General features: G+C 41.0%; 1 protein-coding gene across 5 annotated transcripts in view; it reads left to right on the top strand.

The window, feature by feature from the left end:
- LOC119850215 (OX-2 membrane glycoprotein-like) overlaps positions 1-13631 on the top strand; it is a 48866-nt gene that overhangs the window by 22873 nt on the left and 12362 nt on the right. For 2 of the 5 annotated variants that reach the window (XM_043510347.1, XM_043510328.1), the window contains one exon: positions 3293-3377. The exons of the other annotated variants lie outside the window; for them this stretch is intronic. In XM_043510347.1, the coding sequence (XP_043366282.1) occupies positions 3293-3377 (85 nt within the window). The remainder of the gene's footprint in view (positions 1-3292; positions 3378-13631) is intronic. 5 annotated transcript variants of the gene reach the window in all.

The following is a 13631-nucleotide window of genomic DNA, read 5'->3' as shown; positions in this document are numbered from 1 at the left end:
ATGCACTCCTTATGTTGCTATAAAATGTAAGAGCCCAGCCCCAGCTTGTAATGTAGCTAATTCTAACAACATCTGAATCAATGCAAAAGTGTATAGACAATTAATATAAATGAATTTATAAACAAATAAAAGAGATGATGTGGTTTCTGAAAAGATTTGATGGGAGCAAGCTGCAGAATTGGGAAGTTGACTTTTTCCCAGGAAAAAAAAAGAATCTGCCTGGAAAGCTAGAGAGAGAAATCTCCTCCTTCATGCAAACAACACTAAGCAGCCAAGCTATTTTTTTCCTTCTTGAAAAATGTTTTGATGAAACAAACATAAGAGTATATTTTTTTCCAATCAAAATATATCAGAATGAATCTTTAGGTCAAAATATCCCGATTGCATAAATTAGTGCAACTCCATTGAAACTAGCAGAGTTGTGTCCTCTTATAATAGTGATGAAATGAATGGTGAAAAACCCACTCAGAGAGAGGCTGAGAGCAGAATGAAATTGCTTTTGAATAGTCTGAGATTTGGATATATGGACAACTTGCACTTGTCTCTAGAGACACTGCTTGAAATGCAAAAGTTTGCAAGTGAGCTTTGCAAATATGGCTTCTGAAATAGTTCTCATCAGCTGGAGCTTAATGCTCTCTGAAAGTGAATATCAGTCTCTTCACGCAAAATTTGCTCAACTCAGTGCAAATATTGCAAATTTGGTTTGACAGACTTCCCTTTACACACTCACCACGTTTGCACTGTTGTGTCGTGATGTTGCGTCCTGACAGATATAACACAGAATACTTTTCGTGCTGCTAGCCCAGAAGAGGCTTGTGTGTGCCAGAAGCTCACTGTTGGAGCCTGGGGTCAAAGAGTGGAAGACAGAGAAGCACAGAGTCGCACAGAGCAAAATACGTTTTGATCGTTTAAAATCTAAATATTTCCTCCCATTTCTAAAATCTGCCAGCTCATTGTTATGTCAGTATGTGACTTTACCAGAAGTCTGGAAGGACCCTTTACCCTCAGTTCTTTTAACGTACTCAGTGCAATCTGGACCAGTCTATTAATTTCTCACTTTTCTTTATATACAAACAGTTTTATAGAACATGTTGAGTTGTACTTTTGTTAGTTTGGAAAACTCAGAGTAAAGTTCTGTGCAAAACAGTACTTTGTCTAAGGTCATTGTAACCTCCTTTTATGTTCCTTGCTGTGAGGGACAAACTGAGGAAACGTGTTTCCCACCCTTTTAATAAACATCAGATTCGCTGAAGGCCTCACTGTTTAGTTTATGCTGTTAAATACTCTCCAGAACTTGCCCATTCAAATTGCTTTTTTTCCACTTTCCAGCATCTGGTTTTCTACTTGTTTTTATCTAGTTACTAAAAACTGCTGACAGACTCTTCGTCTTGTGTATGATTTCCCCCCCCCCAGAGTTATTTGGTAGACAATTTTCTTAAATTAATTCCCACTTGAGTTGGAGGGTCAGTCATACAAGATGGTGTACAATAGGTCTGCATTGTATTGGCGGCTTTTTGCTTACCCCAAACTGATAAAAATGCAGACCTAATCAGAAAAATAGTTAATGACAGCACATTGTCACTCACCAGGCCAGCTCCCTGAGTGTCATCAAGTCACATCTACTAACTCAATTGTCACAAAACAGTTTGCACTGCCATGAGTCCTGCAGAGGAAGCAGGAGCAGGATTCTGTTTCGCTTCTTCTGTCATCAAGAAAAGTGTCAGCTTAAGTCCCGATTGCAGAACCTGTTTTGCTGCCGGTGGTGGGACAGGCAGAAATTTTTTTTTTTCTGCTATATTTTTTTTTTGAAATCTCAGGCTGTTTGCAGCACAGGCCATTTGGGACCGGGTGGTGGGGGAATCATTGCTCTGTTTAGTTAATAGAGCACAAGTTTGAGCTCTTATAATGGCAGTTCTTATAAGAACTATGGAACCACCCTGTCAAGGTTCCTTCCCCACTCTGAACTCTAGGGTACAGATGTGGGGACCTGCATGAAAACCCCCTAAGCTTATTTTTTACCAGCTTAGATTAAAACTTCCCCAAGGTACAAACTATTTTACCTTTTGCCCTTGGACTTTATTACTGCCACTACCAAGCGTCTAATAAATATAGAACCGGGAAAGAGCCCGCTTGGAAACGTCTTTCCCCCAAAATCCTCCCCAAACCCTACACCCCCTTTCCTGGGGAAGGCTTGATAGAAATCCTCACCAATTTGCATAGGTGAACACAGACCCAAACCCTTGGATCTTAAGAACAATGAAAAAGTAATCAGGTTTTTAAAAGAAGAATTTTAATTCCAGAAAAAAAGTAAAAGAATCACCTCTGTAAAATCAGGATGGTAAATACCTTACAGGGTAATCAGATTCAAAACATAGAGAATCCCTCTAGGCAAAACCTTAAGTTACAAAAAGACACAAAAACAGGAATATCCATTCCATTCAGCACAGCTTATTTCCTCAGCCATTTAAACAAAACAGAAGCTAACACATATCTAGCTAGATTACTTTACTAAGTTCTAAGACTCCATTCCTTTTCTGTTCCTGGCAAAAGCATCACACAGACAGAGAGAGCCTTTGTTTCTCCCTCCCTCCAGCTTTGAAAGTATCTTGTCTCCTCATTGGTCATTTTGGCCAGGTTATCCTAGCTTCTTAATCCTTTATAGGTGAAAGGGTTTTTCCTCTGGCCAGGAGGAATTTTAAAGGTGTTTACCCTTTCCTTTATATTTATGACACACCCACAGTAACCTTTTATCATGTTCGAACTATAATCATACTTCAAAGTGAACACAGTTTTGTATGGAGTCCCCTTCAGATTTCACTCTAGCTCTTCCCCTCATTTCTTCTTGGTTTACTCCCACCAAAAATTGTGACCTTTAGACTTGGTGTTGCAGAGACTGATGTCCTCTTGGCTGCCTTTGCAATCCATTAATGCTTTTAAAAGTGCTGGCCAGAGCAAGTTAGTAAGGAAAAAGGCAAACATTCTGTGTGAGCAGTTTATGCTACTAATTTATTGTTGCCAGAGCCTGCTGGAACAAAGAACAAATCATACATATGTCAGTCTGATCCCACTTGCTTGGAAGAGAAACAAGGAGCTAAGAGACCAGAACGTTAGGCCAGAAAAAGCTATTCACTGTGTCTTGTCAGTACTCTCAGGTAGAGCTGACTGGAGGACAATTCTGTTCCACAGCAACTTGAAAGGTTTTAAAATTTGTTTTTGTTTCACATGGACAAAACATTTCAAAGGTTTTTGTGAAAACAGAATTGTGTGTCTCTATCTCTCTCTACCTATCTAGGATTGAAACCTGAGCTCCTCAAGTGTCTGTTCATATGTCCTGGAGGACAGGACACTGGGTGGGATGCAGGAGAACCAAGTTCAAGTTACTCTGTCTCATTCAGATGAGAATTTTTAATTGCAGTTCACTCTGAACCAGGCAGAGCCGGGACTTAAAGCGGGGTCTACCACATCCTAGACCAATGCCCTAGGTTCCAGACTGCAGAGTGCCAGAGAGGTTGTGTGCATCTCTCTCAAAATATCTTCCCAACAAAACTTCATTGCACCAGATGTGTCTCTGTAAAATGTTTCAGCTTCAGTGAAACAGCATTGTCATAAGGCACGCTCTCCACCAGAGCTCCCCCTTGGGTTAGGATGCAGGCAGCATTGTAGAGACTCTTCTCACTCTAGTGCCCCGTTTGTTGGCCAACCTGGTTCTGCAGACTGTCCGCACACTTAAAGTTCAGTCCCCTTCCAGGGTATCTAAGTCCTGCTGTAAGGTGGCTTCTTCCAATTGACCTCTTCAAAGTCCCTTTACCCGTCTCCCCTTGGGTCCACAGTGAAGTCCTTCTAAAATCAAACAGAACTTGACAGAATCACACTCTTCTTTTGCAGAACAGCAGATCCCAGGACTTATCCCTGGGCCCTTCAGGAGAGCTCAGAACTACAAACAAAATTAAACTCCCCAGGCTTCCCATCCTCTTTGGGCTCCTCTTCAGCTCCCAGTTTCTATCATAGAGCACCAGCCCCAGGACTGCCTCCCTGGAGCCTCATTCCAGAGGCTCCACACAGGAGTTAGTACCACTCTTGGGGCTTAGCTCTCCAGCCACAACCCAGCTCAACTGCTCTCCTCCACAGCCAGTTAGACCCTAACTTTGTCTTTGTCTTGTGTTTTGGCACAGCAGCCTCATCATGTGAGGCTATGACCACTATTTTTCTTTATTCATTTTTAGCCATTTTTTAAAAAATATCCTTTTGCGCAGTCTAATATCCTTAAGGAAACACAGCAAGGCTGCTTTATTGTTTATTGTTCCATTTCCCTGACATTCTCCCTAGTTCCTTTTGAGAAAAATATTTGATTCCAAGCCAGCTCTTTTTTTTATAAAGAAACTTTCTTTACATAGAATATTGTCCACAATGCCATAGAAGATGATCAACAGTTTCATTGGTTTTGCATGCTTTACCTAACCCATCTTTATATCTTTTTAATAAGTTTAATGCATCATCTAAAGCTCTAAAAATGACTATTTTGCTTTTTCTATGATGAATGTGGAGTATAGTATTATCTTTGATTTTTGAGCATACATCATTCTTCATCCTTTTGTTTCCTTAGTCCATAGGTCTTGCCATTCCTTTGCAAGCTCCTTCATGACCATTCTTGTACATTCTTGTCTATTTAATGGTATCTTAATATCCACCTCCTCGTTTTTCGAGCTCTGTCAGCCCTCTCAAATCCAGATATTCCAATATGTGTCAGAATCCATGCAATTGTAAGCGGGGGAATAGTCCTGCTATTGTGGGGAACTTTCCTGGCTTCTGTACTACCCCAGTGAAGTGGGCTAGTGAAAGGATCTGAGTCCTCGCTCCTACTTCCTTTACCCAATGGCCTCCCTGCCCTTGAGGACTCCTCTTCCACTCTCCTGTCTGGCAGAGTCCTTGTAACCCCAACAAGGCTGGACCCAGGATTCCTGGGGGGCTGCTGTGGTCACCTAGGACAGGGGCTAGGGTGTCCCCACTCCAGGGTACTCTCTCTGCACTGGGCACTTCTCTGACCCACTGACCATTACATACAAGTTAAAGCAAATGCAAGTTATTTAATCAACAATTAATTTTAAAAAGAATAAGGAAAAATGGGAAAGGTTAAAGGAAACACATTAACCCGCTCTGTGGCAGGGAACATCACAAACAGTGTCTCTGGATTGTCAGGGCAGTTCACAGTCTGTTCCTTGTAAGTCCCAGGCCTTCTTCTCAGGCCCTGGCTGTGCTGCAGGGATGCTGTGGGTTGGACACTCGCTCTGGTGGTGGCCACACGCTCCCAAGCTCTAAGTGATAGGACCCTTCTTCCCAGTGTCGCCCCCGCCCTGTTGGGATTACGATCTGGCCTGCAGAGCCTCTTGGCTGAGGTGTCTCCCTGTGCTGGGCCCGCTGCCCAGGGTCCCCCTCGGTCTTCCCAGCTGCTCACCACACCCAGCTCCGGTCTGCTCCAGCCCCAGCTCCACCACTCTGTCTCAGTGCTGCTGCTGCTGCACCTCCAACTCCCTGGGCTGTTTCTTTCGCCCCTCTGCCTCTGGTTGCTACAGCTCAGCTCCCAAGACAGGGTCTGCTCTCTCTGGATCTGGCAAAGCTCTGCTCCCCAGCTCAGCTTGGGCCCCAGTTTTCTCCTTAGCTCAGCCCCACTTTGTCTGACCCAGGCAATTCCAGCTCACACAGAGGACAGGACCTCCCAGGCCTCCTGACCCCCTGATTAGCCTGCCCACCCTGTCATTCAGGCTGACCTGGAGCAGTGGCCTCTCCCCATTGCTCCTAGGGACTGGCAGTCTCAAGGTCCTGATTCCCCATAGACCCTTCCCCCTTTTAGTGCTGGGAGCTAGCAACTAAAACACCCCCACTGAATGTTAGTAAAGGGGCAACAGTCCCCTTACACAATTGTTACACAGATACCTCCTTGCATTATTTCTGATGTTAGGAACATTATGTCACTTATTATGTCATGTCCACTTTCCAAAGTCCCTGTTCTGATTGTCATAATACCTGACAAGGAATAAGATAAAATTAAACCTGCAGATGGTTGCACATCTCTTATGCAGATTAGTGCCAACATTATTCCCATTACTTCAGCCATCAGAACGGTCAAATAATTTGATAGCCTTTTAGATTTCTGGATTCCAAGACTGGGAACATAGAAGGCTGTTCCCACTCTCTGTTCTGTCATCTTTTGATCCATCTGTATGGACTTGGCAAAGCTGGCCCCATTTTTCATAAATAAATTCAGAAATTTCATTGGCTATAATGTGTGAGGATTCTTCTTCTCTGAGTTTTTTCATACAATTCCAAAACCACTAATGGGGCAATAACTTTCCAGCTGTAATTTGATTTCCCATAACTACAAATTTTTAGTTCTCTCAATTTTTCTTTTTTACATATCTCCTAATATTCTGAGGAAATCGGTGGCAATCCATATAATTTTGACTACTAAGCTCCCAGTAATTCTCATAAATCTGTTGTGAACTTCTGTTTTCATGATTCCCTTTTACCTTTGCCCAAAAGCTTAGAGCTAATAGTTCCATCCTTAGATTTATAGGTGCTTCTCCGTGGGTATCTGCAGTGGTGGTGGTCTCATTGGACAACATGCCAATCACAGAGCTTGGACCCAGAGCAGTTCCAAGTTTCTGAGAGTTGTTTTTGAGGCTGAACCAAAAGGTTGGCATTTGTAGTCTAAAACTGGTCTTGCTCTATACATCATCATCGATACCATCTTATCTGTACCCTTTTTGCTTCCAGCTACACTTTTAAGTAAGTTCATCCTACTTTTATACTTTTGTATGATATTATCTATGTGACCTTTCCAACTTAATTTATTATTAAACTCTATTCCTAGAAACAAACTTTTGAACTATCTGAATTTTTTCACCATAAAGAAATAAGTTCCAGTCTTCACTAATTTTCTTCCTGGTTAAAAGTGTTCCCTTAGTTTTTGCAAGTGAATTTACATCCCCTATCATTTTGCTGAAGTTCCTCCGTGGCTACTTTGTCTTTTATGCTTAGTTCCTATAACATAGACATCTGCAAAAAGGGAAACACCTATTTCCGACTGCACGCTTTCTGAGAGGTCATTTATCATAATGAAAAACAAAGTAGAGCTAATAATACTCCCTTGTAGAGTTTCATTTGTAAGCTTGTAGCTTTTTTATAAAGCTGTCCCCACTTTGACTTGTATAGTTCTGTCACTTAAAAAGGCCCATATCCACCAAAAATGTTCTCTTTATTTCAATTTTGGCTAGTTTATAGGAGGCCTTTTATCCATAGCGTGTCAGATGCTTTTTCAGTATCCAGGAAGACTGTTATCATAAAGTTCTTAGTCCTTATGCTTATTTTGTCCTTCATTTCTAATCTTATTATATGGTCAACTGCACATCTTCCTTTACTGAAACCTCTTTGTACCTCAGTTATAATATCATTTTTCTCCAACTATATCACTCATCTTACATGTATCATTTTTTTCCATGATTTTCAACACACATGATGTGAGGGCAATAGGCCTATAAGCATGAGGTCTTGTATGGACCTCGCCTGGTTTCCCAATTGGTATTACCATTGCTTGTTTCCATTCTATAGGCAGCAATCCTTTTTCTATATATTATTATAGAATGCAATAGAATCTTTGGCCCCCTTCTGACAAGTGTTTGAGCATTTCATTACTTTATATTATCTTTACTGGGAGCTGTATTTTTTCCTTTTTCTAATTGCTGCAATACTGCATACTAAAATTTTTCTTTAACACATCATCAGTATAGTCTCTCCAACCATTTAATAGTTTACATTTTTCCTCATGAAACTTATTGCTTTGATTCATATTGCTACAGACCTTTTGGAATGCTTTTGCTAAAATTTCTGCCTTTCCTAGGCTGGACACCTCAGTTTCATTGTTTACGATAAGACCAAGTATACATTTACTTTTACTTCGAATCCCATTCATTCACAGAATTTTGGAAAGCTTTGCATCTTTGTTCCATTTCCCACAGAAATTTCTCCAACTTTCTTTTTTTGTCTTTTTGTTAATCCTTTGTGCCACCACTTTACATCTTTTGTAATTCATTAAGTCTTAACTATTCATTGTGTGTTTTGCTTGCTTGCATGCCTTATGTTTTTCCTTGATTGATAATTTGCAATCCTCATTCCACCAGGGAACCAAATTTCTAAGTCTAGGGCAGGGGTAATCAATTATTTTTTTGTCAAGGTCCAAATTTCTTGGTCAAGGTATAGTCAAGATCCAGACTCCAGAGAAAATAATACAGAAATAACAACAATGATAAAAGGAAATAAAAAGATTTTGTGGTCCATTCAGAAAAGTCTGGGGGTCAGATTTGGCCCCCCAATCTGCCTACTGACTACCCCAGGGCAATTTGATGTTTTGTAAATGGTCTGATCAGCTGCTGCTGTAATTCCTTTTATTACATTGTTGTAGAATTGTCCTAGGTTGTCACTTGTACAATTACTACATAAATATTTATCACATTTAATCTAAGAAAGCTCCCGGTCAGCTTTTCGAAAATTCCAGCTAGGACTCTTTTGGTGTTTTTCAACATTTTCTCAGCCTTGGCACTCAATAAGTTAATGGGAAGTGATCACTTCCCATTATCTTCTCTCTAAATTTCTGAGCTGCATTTATTAGCTATATGATTTGCTACAATTCCCACATTCAAAAAAGAAAAAGATCCATCCACAGAATTAAATCCTGTATTCAATATTACGCATATCAATAAATTGTTCTAAGCATTTATGATTTAGGTAAGTTTTCTTACTTCCTCATAACTTATTATGATCTGTATTAATGTCTTTGCAAATTATGAATGGGTTTTTTACATTCTAAAATAACCAGTTTTTCTGATTCTAAAATAACTAATTTTTACATGGATTATAAACATTATAAATCCATATGTACCGGTAAGTGTTTTTGTTCTGCATGGGAAACTCAATAGCATTATAGTTAAAATTTAGTTTCTGCACATCCATGTCTCCTCTCGGTCCCTGCAGAGTATATCATGCCTCGGTAGATTAAACACAAGTTTACTTATTAGCTGTGTTTCTTGCACACAATACATCAGGTTTTTTTCCCATTTCAAAGATGGCTTTCTTAAATTCCTGTCCATGCATTATTAAACTATGTGCAATCCAGCTAAGGACTGGTAAAACCATTTTAATTTATCTGTATCATTGCCTTTATTTAAAGTTGTGGAAATGTGGTCTATCAAGAGATTGTCTATTTTTAGATATTTTTCTGCTGCTTTTGCTGAGTTTTAATCCTTTCAGGTTTTTTCCCTGTTTGCAAGGTAGTTAATTACTTCTATAAACTTCTCTTTACCTAGAAGCAATACATCATCTCCCATTCCTCTCACATTCTCCTCCCTGACCACAGGTGTGTTCTGTTACGCCATACATCTTTTCTCTTATTTGAGTATTTTTCTTTTACTATTTTCTGCAGTGGGAACTTTTTGGTAACCTCTGCATAGGATACCTTTATGAATGTTTTATTTCTTTGTATTTCTGTAGCTTGTTCTGCTACTGCACATCCTTTATATGCTGCACCTTGCTTTCTCCTGCAATTGCTGCATTTTTGGTTCTGTTCCTTCTACTCAATTCTCATATAAGTGATTTTACTCCACATTTACTGCACCTCATTGTTCCCTTATAAATAGCTGCAGCATATCCAAACATTTGACAATTTTGTAGCACCTCACCGGGGGGAATATATGATTTACCCAGCAAGATTGATACTCCATTTAGATCCTATCCCGAAGTATCCAACCTTTAAGTGCTATGCTTACAGCCATAGATGGCCATGTTTCTCCCTCTTTCCTACAAAGTAACTGTTTAGTAAACAATACTATCTTCATCTGTACTCTTTTTTTTTTTCTATCTTCCTTGGACAGTCCTAGTACCACTCCATACATTACCCCTCTTCCTTCTGTCAGGAATTTAGGCAGTTGACAAGTAACTTTCATTTTCCTATGGTTACAGTTTTAAGAAGTTTTTCAGGTTGCTACTTATGTGTACATTCTATCAATAGATTTCCACCCTGCATTTTTTTAGCTCTTTGTATGTCACCAACACTTCACTTGAGCCATTCTGCCATTTTCAGGGCATTGACCTCTCCCATTTTCACATCTTCTGCCACTGATTTGACAACAATGAAATCAGGGCTGGCTCTAGGTTTTTTGCCACCCCAAGCAAAAAATCTGCTTCCCCAACTGCCCAAGCAAAAAAAAAAAAAATTAAAAAACAAAAAGGGCGTCTGGAATGCTGTCCCTGGAATTTTGCCGCCCCAAGCATGTGCTTGCTTTGCCGGTGCCTAGAGCCAGTCCTGGATGAAATGTTGACTTTTATCCTATTTTTGTTGTTCATTTCTATGGATTCCTTCTTCTTCAAATCCTGAAATGTCTAGTGTTTTTTTCTTTTTCCTAAGCTGAGACCATTCCTCATCCCCTGCTGCTTCTCCTTCATAGCTTGTCCTTCTCTCCCCCACCTCCTTTATCAGTTTTAATGTTCAGCCTCCTTTCAGCTGGGGGCCCAGGGCCAGCTGCAGCCATCCACTCAGCCTGCTCCTATAGCCTGCCCTCATCATCTTCAGCCAGACACCAGCCCTCAGCCTGCCTCAAACCTCAGCCCAGCAGCTAAACCCTATGTCAAGGTTCCTTCCCCACTCTGAACTCTAGGATACCAATGAGGGGACCTGCATGAAAAACCCCCTACGCTTATTTTTACCAGATTAGGTTAAAACTTCCCCAAGGTACAAACTATTTTACCTTTTGTCCCTGGACTTTATTACTGCCACCACCAAGTGTCTAACAAAATATAACTGGGAAAGAGCCCACTTGGAAACGTCTTTCCCCCAAAATCCCCCCAAGCCCTACACGCCCTTTCCTGGGGAAGGCTTGATAAAAATCAAAGGTTCTGTTCCTTCTACTCAATTCTCATATGAGTGATTTTACTCCACATTTACTGCACCTCATTGTTCCCTTATAAATAGCTGCAGCATATCCAAACATTTGACAATTTTATAGCACCTCACCGGGGGGAATATATGATTTACCCAGCAAGATTGATACTCCATTTAGATCCTATCCCGAAGTATCCAACCTTTAAGTGCTATGCTTACAGCCATAGATGGCCACGTTTCTCCCTCTTTCCTACAAAGTAACTGTTTCCATGACATCCACCACTATTGTATCTGAGTACATTACAGTAATTAACCTCATCAGATTTCTTTTGGCCAATCCTCCATTTGTTTAGGTCTCTCTGGACCCTATCCCTATTCTCCAGCTTATCTACCTCTCCCCACATCTTAGTGTCATCTGAAGACTTGCTGAGGGTGCAATCCATCCCATCTACCAGATCATTAATGAAGATGTTGAACAAAACCGGCCCCAGGACTGACCTGTGGGGCACTCCGCTTGATACCAGCTGCCAATTAGACATCAAGCTGTTGATCGCTACCCATTGAGCCCGACAATCTAGCAAGTTTTCTATTCACCTTATAGTCCATTCATCCAATCCATACTTTTTTAACTTGCTGGCAAGAATACTGTGGGAGACCATATCAAAAGCTTTGCTAAAGTCAAGATATATCACATCCATCGCTTTCCCCATATCCACAGTGCCAGTTATATCATCGTAGAAGGCAATCAGGTTGGTCAGGCATGACTTGCCCTTGGTGAATCCGTGTTGACTCTTCTAATCCCCTTCCTCTCCTCCAAGTGCTTCAAAATGGATTCCTTGAGGACCATGATTTTGCTGGGGACTGAAGTGAGGCTGACCGGTCTGTAGTTCCCCAGGTTCTCTTTCTTCCCTTTTTAAAATATGAGCACTATATTTGCCTTTTTCCAATTGTCCGGGACCTCCTCTGATTGTCATGAGTTTTCAAAGATAATGGCCAATGGCTCTGTAATCACATCAGCCAACTCCCTCAGCACTCTTGGATGTAGTAGATCTGGACCCATGGACTTGTGTGTGTCCAGCTTTTCTAAATAGTCCTTAACCCGTTCTTTCACCATTGAGGGCTGCTCACCTCCTCCCCATACTGTTTTGCCCAGTGCAGCAGTCTGGGAGCTGACTTTGTCTGTGAAGACCGAGACCAAAAAAAAGCATTGAGTACTTCAGCTTTTTCCACATCATCTGTCACTATGTTACCTCCCGCATTCAGTAAGGGTCCCACACTTTCCCTGACCACCTTCTTGTTGCTAACATACCTGTAGAAACCCTTCTTGTTACCCTTCACATCCCTTGCTAGCTGCAACTCCAACTGTGCCTTGGCCTTCCTGATTAGGTGGGAGGGATAGGTCAGTGGTTTGAGCATTGGCCTTCTAAACCCAGGGTTGTGAATTCAATCCTTGAGGGGGCCATTTAGGGATCTGGGGCAAAAATTGGGGATTGGTCCTGCTTTGAATAGGGGATTGGACTAAATGATCTCCTGAGGTCCCTGACATTCTATGATTACACCCCTGTATAAACTCTTTATATTCCTCTCTAGTCATCTGTCCAAATTTCCACTTCTTGTAAGCTTCCTTTTTGAGTTTAAGCTCACGGAAGATTTCACTGTTAAGCCACGTTGGTCGCCTGCCATATTTGCTATTCTTTCTGCACTTTGGGATGGTTTGTTCCTGCACCCTCAATAAGGCTTCTTTAAATTACAGCCAGCTCTCCTGGACTCCTTTCCCCCTCATATTAGCCTCCCAGGGGATCCTGCCTATCAGTTCCCTAAGGGAGTGTAAGTCTGCTTTTCTGAAGTCCAGAGTCCTTATTTTGCTACTCTCCTTTCTTCCTTTTTGTCAGGATCCTGAACTCAACCATCTCATGGTCACTGCTGCCCAGGTTGCCACCCACTTCTACTTCCCCTACCAATTCTTCCCTGGAAGAATGGAACACACTGTCTTGATTAACTTCTTACTCATGTAAATGTCTAGTACTTATTTTCAGAATTTCTCCACTGTTGTCTCAATGCTGTTTTGCAGCACTGTGATTAAAAGTGCTGAAGATTTAGTGTTGTAGGCAAAAATGGATTGTGAAATCTATGCAGAAGTGTCTGATGTGGCACTACTGCTGGTATGTAGTAATTGCCTCTGACTGGAAGGTTTAGCCTGGGATTTTGGTTTGAGAATGACTCAGCATGTCTGATCTGACACTGAAAATTCACCTGAAAAGAGAACCCACTGTATTAAGTCAGTGTTCAGTTGTAAACTTTTAAAATACAATGATAATGTTTTGTTTGGAGTTAAGAATATTTCAGAGTTACAAACAACATCCATTCCCACGGTGTTCGTAATTCTGAAGTTCTACTGTATTTCCAAGGTGGCAGAATATCCCAGTCAGAATGTCTCATTGCCACTAGAGTCCTGACCCTGGAGTCTTGTTTTAGAATTGCCGTTGTTTAGTCTGGTGTGGCTTTCTTGTAAAGGGGAGAGTATTTTGCTTGTGGACAGATGAAAATTCTGCAATTCCAGAAATACATTTTGCCACAGTGAGTTGCTTTGGATCCATGTGGAAAATAATCTTACAAATAACAAAGAAAGCCATTACAACAATCCTCACAGTGACGTATGGGATAATTAAAGGGGTAATTTTGTGGTTATTAAGTTACTCAAATT

Source organism: Dermochelys coriacea, chromosome 1 (genome assembly GCF_009764565.3).
Source record: "Dermochelys coriacea isolate rDerCor1 chromosome 1, rDerCor1.pri.v4, whole genome shotgun sequence".
Lineage (NCBI taxonomy): Eukaryota > Metazoa > Chordata > Testudines > Dermochelyidae > Dermochelys > Dermochelys coriacea.
Note: the sequence above shows the minus strand (reverse complement) of the source record. Positions and strands in the feature narration are given on the sequence as shown.